At 33.7% G+C, this 23,935-nt stretch overlaps 1 protein-coding gene across 2 annotated transcripts in view; it reads right to left on the minus strand.

Annotated features, from left to right (window-relative positions):
* Positions 1-6,358, minus strand: part of LOC149569011 (RNA-binding S4 domain-containing protein) — a 193,904-nt gene extending 187,546 nt beyond the window's left edge. For both annotated transcript variants that reach the window (XM_089821824.1, XM_089821823.1), the window contains exons 1-2: positions 6,099-6,358; positions 5,858-5,958 (exon numbers count right to left, since the gene is read on the minus strand). In XM_089821824.1, coding sequence (XP_089677950.1) covers positions 5,858-5,958; positions 6,099-6,225 — 228 coding nt within the window. In that variant the 5' untranslated portion in view covers positions 6,226-6,358. The remainder of the gene's footprint in view (positions 1-5,857; positions 5,959-6,098) is intronic.
* Between the last annotated feature and the right edge of the window lie 17,577 nt (positions 6,359-23,935).

The following is a 23,935-nucleotide window of genomic DNA, read 5'->3' on the forward strand; positions in this document are numbered from 1 at the left end:
AGCGCCGAATGTGAGGCAATTTACGCTTGGATCTTGGATAAAGTTGGAGAAGAGCTAGTGACTGCAATTTAGAAACAAGGAGGTTGCTTGGTGGCTTGCGAGCACACGTTGAGATCTCAGAGGTTTCTACCAGAGTGTGGAGCTGGACTAGCTTGGGTTTGGATTGGATCTTGAGAGATCTTGTAGAAATGTTATTGTAATTGCTAAGGATTGTCAAGTATAATAAAATTGCTTGGGAAGTATTTTGTCATTTCTTGTCTCCATTTGGTGGAATTTTTGGTTATGAGTTGGTAAGGGTAGTGCATACCTTCATTAGTGGTATCAGAGTAGGCCCTTCGTCAGTGGTATCAGAGCGTACCTTCATCAAGTGGTATCAGAGCGGTACTTCATCAATGGTATCAGAGCCGTACTTCATCAGTCATATCAGAGCCATACTTCATCACCATTACTCAAAGTACTTGGTGAATATTATGCATCTTGATGTTCGGGAGGCCATTACTCAAAGAGTACTTGGTGAATGTCATGTGACTTGTCATTCAAGAGGCCATTACTCTTGATATCATGAGCTGGTATCTAAATGGTGGATATCTTCTAATCAAAGATATCCTTAATCATGCCAACTTGATAATGCATTGAGGTCATATCTAACCATGTGTTTATCCTCCCTAGCTAAGGAGCGTTGATGTTTTGATAGCTTTGGTCAGATGACAAAACCATAAAAAAAAAATAGATATATTCTCTAATATATATTTATATTTAATATTATTATGATAAATATAATGAAATGAGAAATATTAATTTTATATATATATATATATATATATAATTAATAATTACAACTATAATTGTTATTATGTTAATTATGTAATAATGAATAGACATGTCCCAAGGGATATGTCTCTTCTTGATTGATCTTCCATATAAATCGAAGAGATCATTGCATTTGGAAAACACATACCGGACATGGCAATGCAAATACATTTGCAGTGATCCAAAACCTCAACAAGTTGAATAGTGTAACTGGTGATATTAAGTGGTTTGAATTGGTAGGCTATTTATTGTATTGATCCCCCCCCCAATATCATTCCATACCAACAATTGATATCAGAGCTTTGGTTCTCAAAGAGGAATAGCCTACCAGCTAGATGAAGAGATTCTTGAGGATGGAAAGGTACAGGTATCACAAAGAGCTTCAGGAACAAGCGGTTATGATTCATGAACAAAGAGATAAGATTAAAAAAATCTTTGGCAATGAGAAAGGAACAAATTGCAAGGTTAAGTGAAAGTCGTGACTACATTGAGCAAATGGAGGAACTGCCTGATGGTGCTATGCCTGAAGAATCTAAAAGAGCCATAGAAGAGTTGATGGAGAACAATTAGAAACTCAAAGAGAAAGTAAAGAATCTAAAGAAGGAACTTGAAGGACAAGCTATCAGAACCTATGAAAATCTTAAGCTAAAAGAATTGCAGGAAGATGCAAGAAAGCATGTTGAAGATACAAAGAAGTTATCTAAAGATGCACTGAAGGCAAAAGAGTCGGAACTCAACCAGCTCAAGCAGGAATTAGCATTGCTACAAAGACAAAGGCAGGACCTTGCTGATGAGAATCACCAAGTTGTGAGGAATGAAGTTGAAAAGTTGAAGAATGAATTGAAAACCAAGAAAGATAACAATGAAAGATTGAAGAGGTACAATGAAAGTTAAAGAAAGCTTGATGAACAATTGAACAGTCAAAGGAAACACAAGGACATCATCAATTTGGGCTATGTTGCTCAAGATACATCTGAATATAGAGAATCATCAAAGCCAAAGGAGACTCCACAAGATCTTAAGGTACAATCCAAAACAATTGGTAAGAGACCTACAAAACCTACATGTTTCAATCGTGGAAAAAATGGTCATACTGCTGATGTTTGTAGAAGTAGACCGATGATTACTAAGCCAAAAGTGTTTAATGGTCATTGCTACAATTGTGGAAGTATGGTCATATATGGCTTATGAATGTAGTTCTAGCATGAGCAACAAACCAAGTGGAAATAGAATTGATGGTTATTGTTATAGTTGCAATAAGTATGGACATAAAGTTGAAGAATGCAAGACAAAATCAAAGGTTCCTTGTTCCCCTGTCAAACATGTGATTGTCATGGCTAAGGAGAGAAAATTTGATGTCTTTTGTACAGTGTGTGGACATTATGGACATATGGCAATCAATGGTAGAATGAGAACCATGAGAGGTAATGTGGGACCTTGGAGGCCAACTGGTATGGCATGTTTTGTGTGTCGCAAGATTGGTCATTTAGCAAAAGACTGTAGGATGAACAACCATTCATCCAACTAGTCAGAGAACAACAAAGGGAAGAAAGTTGTTGATGTGGAAACAGTAAGAACTGAGATGAACAAGATGTGGAAAAAGAGGGAAGATAGCAAGGAAGAAGTCAAGACATAGGATCAAGAGCCATCAACCACAGGTGTAGTGGTCTCTTCATCAAACTAAGTCAAGCATGGACTTAGGGGGAGCACTTGAAAGGAACATCATTAACCAATCCCCAAAAATCTATGGATAGTCATCTAAAATTTGCCTAGGAGGATGTGATGCGATGTGATGACTAGGCCTTGGAAAGTTATGATGAAAACTTGCTAAGCAATAGTAAAGTGGTAGCATAAATGGGTAGAAACTTTAACTGGTGTAAAACAATGTTCTAAAGGCTACTAGCTTTAACCAATGACAAGTACTGCTAACCGTTAAAAGAGATGTAATGATTATTTTCATGCATAAAAAAAGGCAAATAGTGATAATTTGTCCCAATGCTATTTTGAAACACTATTGAGAAACTGTCTATTGCGAATATTGCAATTGCTACTGTATTTGGTTAGAACTGAAAAAGGCATGAAGGATCTAACTGTAGAAAACGTGAATAGGTGAAGTCAAAGGTATTGGTGTAAACAGTGTAAAGGGTTAAAAGGCTGAAACCAAGACAAACAATGGAACACAAAATCGATACTCCTATTCTGACTGATGTGATCGAGAAGCCTCAACCAAAGTTAAAGCTGCGTCAGATGAAGGCGAGCAAAATTTATATGATAGGTGCTCTATCTTTGATTCCCCCAGGTGTATTACTGATAGAAGATTTTCAGCCATATATTCATTGCAAAATTGTAGAACTTGGAGTTGAAGATATCAACAATGTATTCAAAGAGTTGTGCGCAAATGACAAATTGAAGAGTATACACTAACATCCATAGATGAAAGGTTTCACACATGCAGTGAGTATTCCAACGCAATTTGAACATGAATGGATCAGACATGTGTTGAGCAGGCTACACGAGGAAATGTTGTGGTTAGACTAGCCACATGTAATAACAAAGGAAATCATCCATGAAGTAATCGGTTTATGCACAATCAGTGAGTTGCCACCAATCAAAATGATGGCAAGAAGCTTGGTAACACGACTCACGAAGGCAAAATCCGATTCAAGAGCTATTAGGGTCAATAGTATAGAAGAGTGGAAGTTAGGTTTACGTCTATGGTGACTGGTTACAAACTTTATCACTCCAGAAAACTAAACAGTGTGTCCAGTGGAGCAATTCATGTGGTGTAGAGAATGGTCAAAGAAGATGTTGCCTATGATCTAAGTGAAATGCTAAGGAGCCAACTCATTGCTAACAAAGACAAGATCAAACAGGACAAGAGACAACCATTTAGATTTGGAACTATCCTCGTATGTATAATTTTCTACCTACAAAATTTCTTTCAAGGAAAGGGAATAGTCTAATGGTAAAAGAACAAAGCAATGAATTCATTAAGGACTTAGGTGACAATTTCAACAATGTCATGGAGTTATTTCAATGAATTTCAGTCAAACATGCATAAGAGGGAAAGAATTCTAGCACATATAGTTAAGAATACAAAGAAGATATATGTTTTCTGGTTGACGCTGATACATGTATTATTCAAGCGGTTCAACCTAGAACATTCTAGTTACCAGATAGGTTATGGAGCTGATGGGGATACCATTAAAACAAATGCTAAAGAGCTGCTATCAAGACCTACAGATGTAACAGCACAAATGTTTGGAACATATGAGGAAGCATTTGCAAAAATCAAGATGGAGCTGACGAAACCAGTAATTCAAAGAAAGTCACAGAGAATGATGAGCATGTTGTCACTAAAGTTTGGAAGTGGTGAATCTAGCACTCCAATGGTTACAATTGAAGAATCTGAGCAAACAACTCCTATTGAGTTAACAGGTGGAGAAGTAGAAGAGGATAATGCACCCTCAATTCAAAGAAAGGTAAGGAAAAGACTGATGAGCAAAAGGTAAGTGAAGAAAAGCAAGTACAGCAAGAGGAGACAGGTGTAAAGATTGTTGAAAAGGGTAAAACTGTACAAGCCAAGAAAAGTGAAACGGCTATAGTTATCCATGTTAATATGTAGTGAAAGGCGGATTAGATAATGGGAGACTCGATGATATAACAGGCAACTATGAATATTATGATGAAAAGGACAAGGGAAGTTGAAGAAGCAATTGTCAGATATATGCATCATTTCAGAAAAACAATAAGTGAACTTTATTGGTCAACACCCAAGGAGCTCTATATGTTAGTTGATGGAAGATGGAGCGCTGCATTGAAGATGAACAAGGAAATCATGGAACGAGCACTTATGGAGATAAGCATTGAATTTAGCAAAGAAGATGTTGAGATACTTCTTGAGGCTATAAAACAAGATTTCAATATAAGAAACAGAGTCTTAAGAATTATGATTGGAGATGCACATAGCATTTGTGATGAGACTGTGAAGAAATTGAAGGATGTAAAAGCAGCACAGGAAGAACTGGACAAAGACAAAACAGATGAGTGCAAGATGGATAAAGCTATCTTATCTCAATCTTACATTCCATCTGAAGTAATTGGACAAGTTCAAAAGGAAACATCTGAACCAGAACAGGTCAGACCAGAACAGAACAAGCAAGTAATGATACAGTGATCATAAAAGACATACCTTATGAAGAGGCTGATCATACACCAAAAGCTCAACCAATACAATCGGTTACAGAACAAAGTGTGAAGATTGCAGAAGAATCAGTGACAAGGAAAAGGAAACTGAGTTTCAATACAATGAGTGAAAGGAAGAGGATCAAACCCATTGCAAAGCTTGTTGTAGAAGAAGGAAATGAAGAAGACGAAGAAACTGAAAATGTGGAAATCTCAAAGCTAAAACCAAAGGAACTAAGAGAGTTTTCTGCAAAGTTGAAGAGAAAGGCAACTTAAGGGCAGGTCGAAAGCAAAGAAGAAGAAAGCTAGGATAATGGAAGCTACAAGAGATATTCTTGGAAACCTAATACCAGAGGTTTCATCATCAAATGGACAATCAAAGCAATTGCAGATCAAGTACCTGAATTGGAAACAGTACCACTAAAGGTTGCAGAAGATAACTATGAGAGAAAGAAAACAGAGAAGCTAATGAATAAAATAGATAAGGACAGAGTTACATTATATGAAGAAATCAGTGAAGCAAAGACAACTGTGAAAACAGTTGGACAGCTGATGATTAAAGTATCCAAACTGTCAGAATTTGCAGATAACTGGGAAAAGCGCAAACAGAGAATGAAGACTAAGTACTCGAAGACATAAGCCAAACTATTGGAGTACCTGCACTCCGGCTTCTCGATAATGCCGTTAAAACTCGAAGTACTCTTCAGCCACTTAGGTGCTACTTATATTACAAGTTACTTGCAATTTCTAACAAATTAAAAGGGATAATTTTAGCAGCTGCTATTCCCTGATTCGCAATTTAGTCAATTTTGTAAAAACTTAATAGTGTTCGAAATCAAGATAGACCTAAATTTCTGCGTACCTGTTCAATAAGGCGTTTTATTTCATTCACAATGTTATAATCTGTTCCTTTAAGTGTCTCCTCTCTCTCTGTTTTCAAAGCAGTTCCAGTGTGGCAAAAACCTGTTAAGTTTAAATCGATCATCTCAACTACTGAAATATCATCACACCAACCACGCGTAACCCATTATTATAGACAAGGGTTACCGGCTATAAACAATTTAAACACTTCGAAATTTTAAAAAGCAGAGACGTATTTTTACATGAAATTTTTTGGGTAGGTCCAATTTTAACAGGTAGTTGCATTGTAACTCTGCCCAGCTTGGACATTGAAGAGGATTTGCGTGTCCATATGCTTAAAGGGTGTGTTAATCTAGTGGCTAACGCCATTGCTCACACAATCTCTACCCTGCTCTAGACTTCCATGCAAGATTATAATGTTTTTGAAATCTATGAAGTCTCGACACCCACCGTCCTGCGGAGTAGTTTGAAATTGTCGCCTCTATCCATGTAAACAGGAGAATTTTTTTTTTTTTATTTTAAAAAGCATTCAGGGCAAGAACTAAGTTTTAATTGGGTTTCCCAATAGTGAGCCAAGGATTAATGCTAGGTATAAATCAAGTTTTCTATTTGAACTTTTCACTTTTTTCACATTGGGGAAAAAATAATTATTAAATTCTAAAATACCTTTTTAGTTGTTTGAGTAAGTTTTATATAATGTTCAGTTATATTACAATTTCTAATTCGAAAATAGCACTCTTACATTGGTGGGTTTTGAAATCACTATTCATATTGGACATTTTATATAGACTAAAAAGTGTGTAAAACTTAAGTACAAATGATAGAATACATGCTTAAAAATGTACAATCATGTCAATTTAATTGCAATATGAGACTATCTTACATCTTACAGTATGTTCTTATTTTAGATTGAATACTACCGAATAGCAAGAAGAATACATATTAAAAAGAGAGTGCACTTTAGTAATTAGAATGTTACATTACACGTATTACAAGAGTTTTAACAATTGAAATTCAAAAATGGATAATAGTGAATCTAGCTAGGAAAAACTTAAATGTCACAACAACGCACAAGAAAATTACAATACAAGTAGTAGAAATAACAAGCTAGTGGTAGATTGTGTTCAATTTCAAAGCATTATTTGTACAGTTCTCATATTCTTTCCAATTCCTTCTATTTTAGAGCTTACTATCTACGCAAGCATTGCAATGTCATTTGTCAATGATTAACATGACATGATGAGAGATATCCAGAATTGGTATTTGCTAATTCCTAAAATTTCTAATCCGCATTTTGGATGTGGTGAATTGGAATTAGCATTTGGATTTTGCATTATAGCCCAAAATGAAGATTTGTTGATTCCATCTCAAAAGGTGAAACTGGAATTAGCAATTCTAATTCTCATTTCCCCTAATCCATATTTCATAAACATTTTGGTTTCAATAAGCATGCAAAGTAGGAGTTGTTATCCATTGAACTCATTTCCCTCTGTGTCGACGAACTTATCTATTGATCTTGATAATCAATATCAATCTCTTCGGACAAGTCCACACTTTCTGCATGATATTGCAAAGTCATTGTTAAGTCTACCAAGACTTTGCTTTCAATGGGTCTCAACATAGGGTTATCTGCAACACACCTAATTGCTAACTTTGTGACATGTACAATGGATTTTATGTTGTAACTATCAACCAATCGCTTGTCCACCATTTTTACATTTTTTTTCAGAATATTCAACTATCTTGAAATATGGTGTGACATGTAAAGCAAAAATAATTTTCTAAGTTGCATTGTTACTTTCTTTGATAATGGACCCCTAAAATTATTGTCACTAATTTGAAATGATGAAAGAGATGGTATAATTTTACACCTAGGTAACAAGATTAATTTTATCGATAGAAACTTTTACATTTATAGGGGCTCTACCACAAATGATTTCCATTGAAATCACCCCTAAACTATAGACATCACTCTTATCAATCAACACTTGTGTCTTGAAATACCTATTGCACATAGAACTAAAATGTCAAAACATTAGAAATTAATATTTTTCATGTTTAACATTAAGCAGTAAGCAAAGAGAGTATAAGTGGAAAGTTGCTTGGATCTAGGTATTCAAGTGTTCCTTTCATAGTAATAGTCACTTGAGAATCATATCCATCAATAGTTACTCTTGAAAGCCCAAAATCTACTAGTTCACCATTTGATTTATTGTCTAAAAGAATGTTAGTAATCTATATCTCTCTGAATAATTTTTGGGGTGCAACTTAAATGTAGGTATTACAATGGTGGGTATAATTAGATTAAGAAAATTGATCTTCATATGCAGTTTTCCAATTGAGATTCAGATATTCCCCCGCACTAGCACCTTGGAGATGAAAGTGATAATCAAGTTAATTTTGTGGTAAATAAATTAAAACAATTTTTTTAATTTAAATTATTAAAAATTAAATTAAATTAAAAAATGAAAAAATTATAATAAATTATAACAAATAAATACTTCAAATTAAATTATTAAATTAATTTTATTCAAATTTTATTTTTGTACAATCAAACACAAGAAAAACATCTTCCGTGCAAATTCCAAGTGAGCCAAACAAGTCTAATCACATTCCCAAAACCAAATTATGGATTAAAAAATTCCAGCATCAGACAAATGTTGCACTTAATAATTCTAGTAGCCAAACAAACCCTTATTGATAATGAAGCATTCTTACCTACTCTACACCCCAATGTTGATGGTGTGTTCTTTGGAAGTCTCGCTCATTGAGTTGTCATCCTTCTCATTCTATCTAATTATGTCCATTATATGTATTATAGCAATTATTTTCTCATCATGTCTATAATTAGATACCTAAATGATATATGGCATCATTATTCTTGAGATAATAATGTACTTGTACAAACGTTGGGAAGAGAAATAGAAACACTAAGTTGAAAAATTAATTCTTTATAGCTCTACTAACAATTTGCAAATGAGTTCAAGTTGTGATTAAATAAAATTAACGATTAGGAATTAGCGTATATTGAAAGTTAAATGGATACATAGATCTTGAAAGTACTTAGTAACAAAAACATGCATTAAAAAGTACATTTAGATGACTTAACATGGCTCAAATCATACAGAACCCTTGGGTAGAGAGATGATAACAAAAGATGATTAGCATGTCTAATCAAAATCAATAGTAATAGATGAGGTTGGGCAATCAAGGACTAGCATAGGTGACAAATCATGAAAAAAAAAATTAATGACAAGAATGTTTTTATTTGTGTAGAAAACTTGTCCAAGTACATTTCTATGATATGTTACCTATAAATCATTATTAATTAGGCTCACTTGACAATTCTTGGAAAAGATTATAGTTGGTGAACAATGTATAAGAACACTTGAAAATGTATAGTCGTGTCAATCAATTATCATTTGTGTTGAATATGGACCCTTTTTTTAAGATATCTGCAATTAATGTGAGTAAATAAATTGAGATAAGACATAAATCAATAAAAAATATTAAGTTTTTGCACATGAGAAGTAATATCCTTAGTCAGAAATTAAAGGGAGTACATCTCCACTGTATTGACAACGAAGATTGTTATTAATCAATCTCATTTTCAAACTACTAAAAAATGACTTCTTGAACAATGAAAATTCGATCAAGTAACATGATTGATAGTTTGTTGGGTTCTATTAATGACAATGTTTCGATTCATAGAAAAGGTTTATGTTTTCAAAATGGAATTTTATGCGTACATTTATTGATACTTACACATAGTTGTTTGCAATATTTGGCCTACACAAATGAAAAAATCCTATAAACATGTGGTTCTCTACTTGGAAAGTTATAAATTATTCATCCCAAGTGGCAATTGGGTGGCCAACAAGTTCTAAAACTTTTCAAGAAAATAGAGTAGTTGCACTGTAATTGAAGGTGACAATTCAATAATAAGTCATGTTATAGGTATGTGAATGAAAAAAAGCACATTGAAAGTAAAGATTAAAGATTGTTAATTTATCAATTTCTAACTAATGTGTCTGATGCAAATATAAATAACCACATATATCAAACAAAACCTCAAGTATTATAGAAACATAGAAATTAAAGAGAATTATTTGTTGTAAATGCATGAGGAAAAATACTTACACTGTTTGAGGACAAGGATTCATATTTTATTAATAAAAAAATAGAATGGTCCAATCAATTATTGCTTATTTTACTAATAACATTTTTATGGCAATAAGTTTTTTTTTTTGTGTATAAAAACTATCCAAGTACATCTCCATGCTTTGTTTCCTACATATTGTTGTTAATACCACATACTTGACAACTCATGGAAAATAATATGGTGTGAACAATGTATAAGAATGCCTAAGAAATATACAATCATGTCAACTAAATGTAACTTGTGTTGAATACAATCTCTTTTTTAAGATATGTGCAATTTATGTGAGTAGTGATGATTGAGAATAGTCAATTAAGGATTAAGAGAAACATAATTGGGAATAAAATTAATCTTTGCATAGGGGAAGTAATATCCTTCATCATAAAGACAAGAGCCTATAACGCATCAGTAAATTGTGAGTCCCTCCTCGGGGAGGTCTTGGGTTTGAATATACTCAAGATTAACACCTAATAATAATTAATCTAATAATAATAATAAAATGATTAATAAATAATCTAGGCTTCGACCGATTACCTATTAAAAAAAATCTTCATCATAAGAAAATGGTGAATAAAAGGTCGAAAAGAGAGCAAAAAGCTCTGTCATTCACCGGCAAGCATTCTTGGCACAGGGCAGTTACCCTTGCATCCCTTTGGCTCCTCAAGGTGAATTGTCTTCTTTGTGCATTCCTATATTTATTTATGGCTTGACCAAGACTTCTATTCCTACAAGGAACTCATTTGTTGCTTTGGAGAGGGTTTGTCCTACTTCAACAAAGGGACTAGGGGGGAAAGAACATGGACGAACACAAAGAACATCCTAATACATTCCACCATCCCTCCCAGAAAAGAAGATTGGAGGAAAATGTTAATGACTCCTAGATTTTTGTCCTAATTGAAGATAGGGTACAAGATTTAGGGATTGCTAGAAATAAGAACATGTGGGTGGTTTCAACTTGAATCCCCTCTTTTACAACGAGAGTTAATTCAGTTTCGCTAGGGCAAGGAGTGGATAGTAAAAATTATGGCTTTATACCATGACAAAGGGCCAATGCAGAATCCAACCCTCGTGCTGGTAATTCCCAAAATCAGAATTTCAATTGAGGATCCCCCCAAAGATAAATGCTACCCTTGCTGGAGAAAAGGAATTTCAAAACCTAATCCTTGATAATGAAAATATGAAAAATTGGTGGGAGCAACGTGAAATATAGGGTTTATTTGCAAAAATAGAGTAGCTCAAGCCCCCTCCCCACAAAATTCTTTGTTCAAATGATTTCAATGTCGGGAGATCAGGTAAGTATAACTAACCTATTCAATAATACACTTTTCATTTATTGTAAATTGAAAAAACTCATAGATAAATTGCTTTATGATGTCTCGTTCTTTTTGGAAGGCCAACATGTAAAATTTATTGAATGGAGCCCTAATTTTAATACTCAAAATTTTAATAAGCACAAAATTATGAAATGGGTTTCTTTCAAAAGTATGCCTGTTGAGATCCTTCAAGAGAATATTTTGTGACAAATTGGGGATTCTCTATGGGGGTTTAGAGGATTAGAAGAAAATTTCTTAAACTTTGTGAATGTCAAAATCATGGTTGGCCTTATTGTTAATGATTCGTCTCTTAAACCCCTCAGAATCATCACAAATCAATGTATATTATCTTAATCTTAAGATTTTCATGGAAACCTATGAAGGCCATCTATTATGGCTATTAGATAGCTTGATAAAATTGGTTTTAAAGACACTTTGCATAGGATTAATCTATCTAGAGAAGATTGGTTGAAGATTAGTCAATCCTCTCCAAGGGCGAGTTCTCATGTTACCTCCTCTCTTGGTAATAAGGAGAATTTTGCGGGAGCCCTAAATGTGACTGCCATCTCCTACACATCTTCCCCCATTTGAAGGCCCTAATATAGAATATTTTGTTTCTCTAAACCCTTTACAGGGATGATTCTCTATTATTAGGGAGAAGAATCCTTCTAATGATGAAGTTCGCTCTCCTCATTCTATGAATGGTGATAATAATATGAGGACCCATAATTAGGATATAGCCTCGGCTGCAACTCCTATGAGCATTCTTGGGCAATCTCTGAATTAACCCATCAACATGGGGGATCAAAATAATAAGGCTCAAGCAGATGGGTCTCCTAGGTCCCCCTATAAAGAAAGATCCTCCCACTCTAATAGTAGGGGACCCTCTCTCAAAAGATTAAGTAGGGAGGGAAAAAATGCTTTATATGAAAAATTAGAAAAGGACATTATTAATAACTTTACAAAAGTTGTTGTCAAGGATGGCTTAGATCATCAAAAGCAAATGCTTATTGATTAATTGCTCACCCTGGGAGGAGAAGGCTATACCATGGAAGATCTTCATGGTAAGCTTGTATAAATAGAAGAATTAGACAAAATAAGGGGCATTAAACAGACAAATGCTCCCACAAGCTCTCCTAACTTAGAATATCCAAAAAAGGGGGAAGGAAATTCTTTAATGAACTTAGATCTCAGGGAGTTGAAGTTGAAGGACAACAAAAATTAACTGGCCTCTTTGAAGCAAGGAAGGGGAAGTGCCTTCCCTAGGGGCCATGTTAGTCCTATCTTGGAATGTTAGGGACCTTAATGCCCCTAACAAACAACACCTTCTTAAGTGTTATCTTAACAAATATAAACCTAACATTGGTATTATATAAGAAACTAAATTAAGCATAGAAGAAGTGTCTAAATTTAATAAGAAATTGGGATTCAAATGTATTTGGGGAATTCCTGTCAAGGGTTCTTCAAGAGGCTTGGACTTTATTTGATTAGACAAAATAAGGGGCATTTAATAGAAAGATGCTCCCACAACCTCTCCTACTTAGAATATCCAAAAAAAGGGAAAGGAAATTCTTGAATGAACTTAGATCTCAGGGAGTTGAAGTTGAAGGACAATAAAACTTAATTGGCCTCTTTGAAGCAAGGAAGGGGAAGTGCCTTCCCAAGGGGCCATGTTAGTCCTATCTTGGAATGTTAAGGGCCTTAATGCCCCTAACAAACAACACCTTCTTAAGTGTTTTCTTAACAAATATAAACCTAACATTGGTATTATATAAGAAACTAAATTAAGCATAGAAGAAGTGTTTAAATTTAATAAGAAATTGGGATTCAAATGTATTTGGGGAATTCCAGTCAAGCGTTCTTTAGGAGGCTTGGCCTTTATTTGGAACCCTCACAAAATTAGCAACTGCCCTATTAATGAAGAAAATAATTAGATGATGGCTCAAGTTAAGGATCTAAAGAAAAATTTAGTTTTTACCCTTTTTAATGTTTATGAACCCATCTTGACTTTTGATAAAAGAAATGTATGGAAGGAATTAAGTACTCATCTTTAGGCCCTTGACCAATTTTGTATTCTAGGAGGTGATTATTTTAATGCTATCACCTCACCTTCTAAAAAAAAAGAGGAGGATTATCAAAACTTCCTCAAACATCTATAGATTTTAATCTTTGGATTAGCTCCAATTCCTTGATGGAAGTAACCTTAGTAGACAATTCCTTTACCTAGAATAACAGAAGACAAAGTTTTAGTCAAATAACATAAAGATTAGATGGGTTATTTTCCTGGGGTAACTTCCTAGATCAAATTTCCTATCTCAAATTTGAAACGTTACCTTTCTCAAGCTCAAACCATTTCCATGTTCTCCTCAATATGTTTATGGGAGAATTTCCAACTAGAAATCCTTTCAAATTTGAACAAATGTGGTTTCTCAACCCCTCCCTTCTCAACCCCACTCTTCTATCCCCACTGTAACTCTGGTGGATGGAAGCTAAAGTCTTAAGATCCAAAATTTATAAAGTGGTTCAAAAATTTTAAAGTATTAAGAATCATCTCATTCAGTGGAATAAATCTACATTTAGAAACATATTTGATAAAAAAAGACAAGTGGAAGCAGAATTAGAACATGTAAACTTGGAAGTCATGGCTGTAGGTATGGGAGAAGTCCTTTATAACCGTGAAAAATACCTAAAATTAAAATTAGAAGATATTCTAGCTAAGGAAGAAGTTTATTGGAGGCAGAAATCTAGAGAGTCTTGGTTCAAAGTAGGAGATAAGAACATAATTTTTTTTCATAATAGCACAAAGCTTCGCAAAGCGCAAAACAAGGTTACCAAGATATAAACTAAGATTGGCCTGATCTTAGAAAGTCCCTTAGAGGTGGCAGAGGAGGCCTCCTCCTTTTTTCAAATTATGCTTAATGAAAAATTTTCAATATTAAATTAGAGAGAATACATCAATAACATTCCTAATATTATATCCCCATAGCAGAATAAAGTGCTCTTGGCAAATTTTACCAAGGAAGACATGGAAGAGGTTCTAAAATAGATGAATTTGGATAAATCTCTTGGGTTAGATGGCTTCCCAGCTTTCTTTTTTCAAAAATATTGGTATTTTTTGGGAGATGAAGTCATAGAGGCTCTAGAAGGAATTTGTAACTCTTGAGGGCTCCTTAGGGAAGTTAATCACACTCTTCTGGCTTTAATACCTAAATAGGAATTTCCTAAAAGCTTTAAAGACTATAGACATATAGCTCATTGTAATACATTGTACAAATTGCTGACAAATACCTTATCTAGTCAACTTCAAAATCTTTTACCATCTCTCATTAATGAAGAACAAATAGATTTTGTTCCTAGTAGATCTATTTATGGTGGGGTGGTGATAGCTCAGACAATTATGCATTCTTTACAAGTATCAACTAGAAAACTTGGAATGCTCATAAAATTGGATATTAGTAAACCCTATGACAAAGTGAATCGACACTTTCTCTGTAAATGTCTCCAAGCATACAACTTTGCTAAACCATGGATCAAGTTAACCTATGAATGCATCTCTACTCCAAGATTCTCAGTTCTTGTAAATGGAACCCTAGAAGGGTTTTTTTCTCCTGTAGGAGGACTTGTTTCTCTAACAACCTACTTAAAGACATTCAACCAACAAGGAAGGATGAACCTGCTACCCATTAACAATTCATAAATGACACAATGTTGTATGGTGAGGCCAACATCTTAGAAGCCACAACCATCAAAAGCATTCTTAATAATCATATGGTGGTATCATGTCAAGAGATCAACCTGAAAAAATCATAAGTCTTCTTTTTTAAAACCAATCCTTCTTTAGAAGTAAGCATAGAGAAAGTTCTCAACATTAGTGCAGGTACTTTTCCTTGTAAATACCTTGGGTTCCACTTGGAAAAGGGGAGGAAATAATCAACTAGTTGGGATGGTTTAATAGGTAAGGTCAAAGCAAGAATTCAATCATGGAAAGGAAAATAGCTATCTCTGGTCGGGAGAAATCCTAAGGGAGATATTCTGATCAAATGTTGTAAATACATTGGTTTTTCTTCTAACAACAAGGTAGAGTTAAAATTCCTTATGAGAGGCCTCTAGTTCTGCTCAATTTTCAAATTCCAAAACATTGAAATTGAAGGTGACTCAACCATAATCACTAATTTCCTATGAAAGGGTTCCATGCCTAATTGGAAATTGGAATCTTCGCTAGCTAAAGCATTAGAGCTCCTCCACAAAAAATTACAATGAACCACATCTATAGAGAAGGGAACACTCTGGCTGATTAGTTGACAAATGAATGTATTGATGGCTTGAATAAGAACATTGTCTTTCAAAGCATTTCATCAGAGGCTCTACTAAGTAGTAGTGACTTCATGAGTGACCTTAAAATACCTCTCTCTTTATAACTACTTTGTCTTTGTTAGATTTGTTGTTTTTAGAATGTGTAAAACTAGAAGGATATTTGGAAGTTTGTAGATGATTTTATTCTTAGAGGTTCTATCTTAATCCTAGCATCTTACCCCTTACCCTTTTCATCATTGTCACTTTTTAATTTTTTTCTAATCCTTTTATCTTTATTTTAATATTTAACTCTAATACTTTTTTGTTGAGCTTGTTGTTTCCACCCTAACTGGCTTTATTTTTTGAGGAATCATAATTCCTAGCTAATTTAACTTTGACCTGACATAACTTTTATTAAGCTTGGATAGGAATTTTTAGTAGTTTTTAATGAGATTGATTTTTTAATTCCTTCTTGAGAATCTCATTTAACCTTCTTTCTTATATCAGTCTTCACTCATAGTCTTTTGTATGCAATTTTAATCTTGGATATACTTTCAGTAATGACCATTTAATGCTTACACAAGGTTGCAAGCACTTTTCATGCATGGATTACTTCATTCCTTATGTGAGCCTTAAATGCACTTATTCACCTAAGAAAGGTGGCAAGTTGGGTAGCCTTTCTCCTAAGTTATTTATTAAGGAATGTTGGTCTTTTTTTTGCATTCAAGAGTCATGGATACTCCTGTTAAGCTCACATCTCCTACTAGGCTCATGGATTTCGATATGCCCATTAAGAATGAAAGAATTATGAAATTTGTATCTCTTAAGAACATGGTAATTTTGAGGGTTGTTCTACAGTGCTTAGGTGCCCACTATATCAATTATCCTAATAGGTCCCATTCTAATGCGGACATCAATACTATGTTCATAGAAGTTGTCTATCATTTCTATGTTGATAATGAGCTTATAGCTAGTCTCTATTGTAAATTATTTGATGACCATCTTTTAGGAGATCTTGACACTATCCTCATGAATACTAGAGGGGATCTTGACCCCATTTTTTGGAAGAATTTTTAGTTTGTTTTCTTGTTCAATCCTTTGGTAGGTGTATATGTTAGCAACCAAAGTCTTCTTGTTTGATCTCTCTTCCTTTGATTTTTAAGGATGTAACCTCACCTTTCTTACATGTCATCATTCAATTATGTAGACATTCAAAAGAGGAATCTCTCAATTATGTAAACATACATTAAATACATTGTGATAGGGGGTATTCCCCCTATTTTTTTTTGTAAAAGAGGGTATACTTTATTCAAGTCCTAGATTGGACAACTGTATGTATTCAACACTTTGGTCCTAGGCTACACCGAGGATTTTCTTAAGCCTGTTCTTTTTCCCCTGACACCTTCACTTAAATGGGGTTATGTAAATATTTATGAAATCAATAAAATAGGTATTTTCCTCTTATATATATATATATATATATATATAATATCCTTCATCATAAAATATGATAGGAATACATCCCCATTTCATCAAGCATGAAGATTATTATTATTAAATTACACTTTCTAATTACTATAAAAAGTGACTTCTTGAATAGTAGAAATTTGACAAAGTGATAGAGTTGACAACTTATTGAATTCTATTAATGGTAGTTTTTGGACTCGTGTAAATGATATTATTTAGGGGTGAAATGGAATTAATGAACTTAACAATATAAACTATGTGAGATGAATTCACTAACCACATCCACACTAACATTGAATATACATAAGAAGGAGGGGCTTCCAAACATAACTCTTAATAAACCAAGTTAGATTATCGAAAATCGAGTAGGATGAAGGGATGCCAATTCTAAACATATATTATATTAAATAAGTACACAAGCAAGTCCTCTTTGATGCAATATTAATTGATTAAATGTATGCAATGTAAATGTGAAATTGAACTAACTAATTTGATGACACAAGTAAGATAGATTTAGCTACTAAATATATGCAATCAACCCAATTAAGATATGGAAATAGATCTAGACTAAAAAGTAAAATGAATGATAAAGTACTCACAACAAAATGTGTAAAGGAATATGCTTTTTCACTCTACAAATCATCAATATGAATCTGTGAAAGAACTTTTGACTACAAATTTGGGGTCCAACTAGAAAACCCAAAAAGTTTTATTTTTCTCAACCCTCTAGGAAGATGTTGACTTGGTGGTAAAGTGTTTGGACGCATGTGAGAAGATGGACATGTTCTTGAGATATAGTAGAAAAGTGGATACAACTTCATCAAAAATATTTTTACTAGTAGTTTCTAGATTTGTGGTTGCAATTCAAATATCTTGGTCATGCAAATATTAAAATTTGATTTTTTGTTTTGGTTTGATGAGATCTTTCCTTGGTCAAGCTCTAGATTGAGGAATCAGCCTTGAAATTGAAATGTAAAACATGAAAGAAAAGTAAGAAAAATGCAAGTATTCACCCTTCTTGAAGAAACCTTTGTCAATAAGGAGTTATAATGTTGTGTTAATAATTAATTTGAAATGAAGGATGTGGGAATCTCTACAAATGTAATGGATATAACAAAACTGCATGATAGAGCCATGGATGTAAATGTGCATCAATGAAGAAGATAGTTAATACCTTAATGTAGATATCCTCCCTTGATGGGCAACAAAATGCTAGATCTTGAAGAGGAAATGCTCACAAATGATCCTTGAATTTTTGAATGTCGTGAACTTCTAATAGAAATCTTCTTGCTTGAATGCTTGAATTGCCTAGACATCTTGTTCTTGTCCTCTTGATGTGAAGATGAGGTTCTTAGGATTTCTTATATAGTAGTTTTTGGGTGCAAAAATAAAGCAAGTCAATCGAGTCGCCTAATTTCCAAATTTGTAACTCCAAAAAAAAAGATGTCATCAGGATTCAAAATCCTTGGGGAACACATAAACCTAGGTTGACCTATTCTGGAACATGTAAACCTAGGTTGACCTATTATAGAACATGTCAACTTGAGTTGAGCTATTTCAAGGTTGGTCCACAAGGAGCTCACCTTGAGGTCTCAAAAATTGCATTGGTGAAAATGGAAGAAGCAAGACAAAATAAGAGAAAGAGTTGATAGAACATGAATACATCCATGGTATATAAGGTCACTAAAGGATGAGAGCTAAAAGGTGCTAAATAATGGGTACTTCCATTTTAAGATGATACATTTATTTCCTATTTTAGCGAGAGTATGAGTTGTCTCAAGCTCACAGTAAAGTAGATCAAAATTAAAGGCTATTCTCATCATGACTAAGGAAACAAAGAAACCATCAAGCCCGCAATAGACTTGAGTCTTCATCAAATCTAGAATTACAATAAGAGAGATATCATTGACAAGAAAAAGTGTATCCGACTCACCTAATTATATTTTATTTCCTTATTGTGAACCACACAAAAAAGAAAGGTGTGATGCGACAAAAGATGCCAACTAATAGTCTAGTAAGTGTGTGTAGCATGTTATTCAACCCAACAAAGATGAATTGGATGGTCTCACAAGTATGTGTGGCATGCTAGTCAATCCATGAAAAAGATTCATTTTCAAGGAAACCCCATGTCCCAAAAGAATAAATAGAAAATGACCTAGGCATATGTATGTGTATGTTCTTAAGTGATAAGAAAAAATATTAGGCTTTCCAAACTATTAATAGTCCAAAAAAGGATAAAAATAATGACCAAGACTCCAAATTTTTTATTAATCCAAAGAGGGGTCAAAAGCAATGATTAGACATCCCAAAGTATTAGTACTCTAAAGAGAGATCCAAAATAAGGATAATAATCAAGCCACAATGAATTGACAAGTGTTCAATAGAGGAAACAAAACTACCAAAGTCTCTCTGTGTGTGGGCGCGCATAAGTGAGATGAGTGTATGCACCCATGTTAAAGTGATTGAAAACACCTTAACGAGAGCAATAACTTTAATGAAAGTGTACATGCATCTAGTAGAAACATTTACACTATGGAATGCCATAAAGATAAAATACTTTCAGTGAAATAAATACATGACAAAAAGAGAGCACAAAGAAATATACTAGATTTGGGGTTAGTATTTGTATAGGGGGGAATGTCAATCAAGGAAATAAAACCCTAAGTTCATTACATAACCACACATACACAACTTAAAGGAGTTAAGGAAATTGATCCTTTCAATCCTAAGTCTAAGGTAACTAGATCTAGGAAGATTAGTGTCAACCTAGTGATAAAGGAGCACTAATTCAAACAAATATCTAATGGTTATAGGGTTGGAGAAAGGATAAAAAAGTCCTTGATACCCTAATGTAACAAGAGCTTTGAAGAGCAACTAAGTAGATGTGCAATGTAGAAATATGATATCAAATAATAATAAAGTGTATTGAAATAAAAGAGGAAAAATGATATATCTTGTGAAAAACCTAAAAAATAGGCTATCAAACAACCTTTGAAAGGGTTGATTTTGATGGACTAGACTAAAAAATTTGATGTGAATAAAACCTAAAAATAATTTGGTGAGATGTGAAGTTGGTCTCCCTAATCAGGGTTGAAATAGAAAGATCAAGATGGATTAGTTAGGATCAACCTATTCAATCAAGGTCAACCTAAGTCAATCAGGGTTGACCTAGGTCAATCAAGGCTAAATTGGGGCAATCAATGTCGAATTGGGGAATTAAGAGTGAACTGCAACCCTATTAGAATATATGCAAGGCTAATTTTGATTTCACGGTTCTGAATAAATACCAAAAGTGTACTTAGATCCACAACTTTTTTAGTAATCCAAGATCTACAACTTGTAATTAAAAAGGTTTTTTCTTATTGATGAAGGGTTTGCCTTGGTCAAACCCTAGTTTAGGAATTAACCTTGAATTGAAATAATTAAGCTGCAAAAATGTAACGCAAATGTACAAATTCACATTACAATAGTAGGATCTCTCGAATTGAATGTCTCTCTTCACTAATTGATTTGGATCAAGAAGATGAAGATGAATGGATGTAGAAGATAAAGAAGATCTTGATAGATAAACTCCTTTAATGGCTTGATGTCTTGATGCTTGAATCCTTGATCTTCAATGGAGAGATCACTTGAAGAATGCTTGAATGCTTGAGTACTTGATTTCTTGAGCATGAGTGCTTGAATTTGAGAATGCATGATGTCAAAATGAAATCAAAAGGGTCCTTTTTATAGAGATTTAAAAGTGGCCAATGCATCAAACTTTAAAATGAGGTAAGATCCATCTTAAAGTGGAGAAATAAATGATTGACCATTTATCAAGGGAGTAATGAAGGAGTATTAATAAAGGTCTACCCCAATTTATAAAATAAGAGGACACAAATAATATTAATTTATAGAGACAAAATATTATGTAAGATAGGGCCAATTTTAAATTTGAATTTAAATTAATTAATAAATGAGGAAACAATATTTAAGAGAAATAAAGGTCCAACCCATTTATATTAATTTTAAATTAATAAAAGGTCTAATGAGATGAAATGAATTATTCAAATGGAGGAAAAAAATAGAAGATAAATGCATATAAGTGATGGAATCACATTAAATGAGTGATAAACCTTCATTAAATTGGAGTGTTTCCACTTTAATATGGTACATTCAGCCCCCACTTTAGTGGGAGTATGGACTCAATCTGAACTCTTGGTAAAGTAGAGCACAAGACATAAGACACTCTCATTAAAATCCAAGAGACAAAGAATCACCCAAGCCCCCAAGGGATTAAGCCCTTGATAACTCCAAGATGAGAGTGAATATCTTGCCCACTAGAGTATCCACCCTACTGTGAATCACCAATAGAGTTATTGCAAAAGGTGGTGTTGAATGGTCTAATGGGGTGGTAACTCATTATTTAACCTATTATAAGGTCCATCCATATATCAATGTTTTTTATATCACCATGGAAATGTCCAATAAGTTTTTGTTACTCGTGTATAGGACATAGCAAATTGTTATGCATTACCCATAGATGAGATTTAGAATATGTGTGTGCAAAGGAGGGAGAGATCTAGTCTCAAGGCTGCTCTCTTCCCACAAAGAATTGATGCTTTAGGATTATGCCTAATCCATAAAGGGAAAATATGTACGAAAAGGAGAGATAAAGTAGCAATGCATAGATTTTAGGATAATTTAGGAAACATAGTAAGCATCTAGGGTTAAATTACCCCAAGTCATACTCAAAATCTGTATTCACTACTCCATGAGAAATATTTGAGAATGCACAAGGATAGGTCAAATGGTCTAGCAAGTGTGTATCTTTCTAGTTAACCAAATCCAAGACTTATTAAACTAAGGAGGCCATGTATCCCCCCACCCCTAAGATGGAAAATAATTGTTTATTTTGACATCTTAAGGAAGTGATGAAGAAGGATAAAGCAATTTCAACATCAAGATAATATCCAAAAAAGAGGTCAGAACTCCTATGAGGTCATGGAAGGGTAGAGTGCAATGAGACATGGTGTAAGATGTGATAAAATAAATCCTTGAAAAGGATAACACTCTATTATGAGTCTCTAAGGTAAGTGATATATATACCATGAAAATCCACTTGCTAATAATATAATATTGGATGTGACATGATAAACAAATAAGACTCAATCAAAGAAAATAATGGATCCTTGAAAGAATGAAAAATATGGATAAAGTTCCCTTGCCCCCCAAGTATACAAACAAAGAGAAAAAGAGGACCTATGCTTATTACAAAGCACACCATCCATGACAATGAGCCCCCACGAAAGAGGTAAACAATGTTATATGACATGAAGCAACATAATAGGGATTTATATGTTATTTAAAGAAATGTGGATTAACATAAATCTCATCATAAGGAGATATGTGAATAATATTATGATCAAAAAGTTGTTGAATCTTGTAATGTGAAGCTTGACAATCATTAGTAGAGTGATCATGAGAATGATGATACATGAAAAATGGAAGATTCATAAGTTTTTTACTATGGTTCTTTCTATGTTTAGGTCTAGTATTCACCTTAGCATGAAGAAGCATGGGAAAAACAAGTTCTTGATTAATAAAATGTGATAAACAAAAGAAGATGGACAAAGAATCACTTTGTTGCATACATCATAATGTATGAGTGGAAATGGTGTTGAAATGATACTTATAACCCCCATCACCTAAGGGTATACTAGGTTTGATATGTTTCTCATGAATTGAAGTAGAAACAACATTAGTAAAGAGAGGAGTAGCTCAAATTTTCATAAATGAAATATCACTAATCCTATACTCTCCAATAAAAGTTGGATTAAAATCTAATGTACCCTAATCACCTTAAGATAGAGTAGAAGAAGAAGGGTCTTTTTAGGTTCAAGTTTCTTCACTTCCTGTATAGGAGTAGAAACTTTAGCATATTCACGTTTAAACAAGGATTAGGTGCATCGTTAGGATGAAGGGTATACATAAGATTTTTTTAAACAAAGCTAACCTCATGATGAAGAGTAGAAGGAAAAACATGCATAGAATGCAACCATGGTCTTCCTAAGATAATGATATAATTGAGAGGTCCATGCATAACATGAATATAGTATCCAATATCACTGGTTCAACTTTCATAGGTAGTGTTATAATACCCAAAGTGTTCTTATCAATATTATCAAATCCTCAAATAGGAATGTTATCAAGTTGAATAGAAGAAAGACCAGTGTCCATAACCTTATATACACACACACACACACACACACACACACACACACACACTACAAATATTCAAACCAAAGCCATTATCAATCAAAGTGTGTCATATAGTAGTTTTATTATTATATACTACAACCATAAGAGGTTCGTGACGATCTTGAATCTCTTTAGAAGGAAAATCCTCATGAGTAAACACAATTGTAGGTGGAACAAGAGTAGTATGCATGCATTATTAAAAGACATTGTTGTTATCTTGATTAGGAGGTGGAATAGAGATATTGGATAAATCATTTTTCAAGGCTTCATGATATGCAAGAGATGTTTAAAGAAGTTCCCAAAGATAAATCTTGGTGGGGGTATTAAATAATTGCAACGCCAAATCATAATCCAACCTAAGATTTTGAGGAAGATGAGGTGGAGAAGGAAGAATGGTTTGAGAAGGTGGAAGAGATGTAGTAGGTTGAGGATTATTCCTTGTGCGATAGGTATGAGACACCACATTATAATCCAAAGTATCACTAGATTTTCCCTTATAATTATTTGAGAACAACCCTTAATAGTCATAAGAGGCTTATTAAAAGGTTGATGAATATTGACATTGTTAACTTGATAAATCTCAAGATAGTTCATAAGGTTATGGCTA

This window comes from Cupressus sempervirens, chromosome 3 (genome assembly GCF_028749045.1).
Source record: "Cupressus sempervirens isolate cs-2001-9-10 chromosome 3, ASM2874904v1, whole genome shotgun sequence".
In the NCBI taxonomy this organism is placed as follows: domain Eukaryota; kingdom Viridiplantae; phylum Streptophyta; class Pinopsida; order Cupressales; family Cupressaceae; genus Cupressus; species Cupressus sempervirens.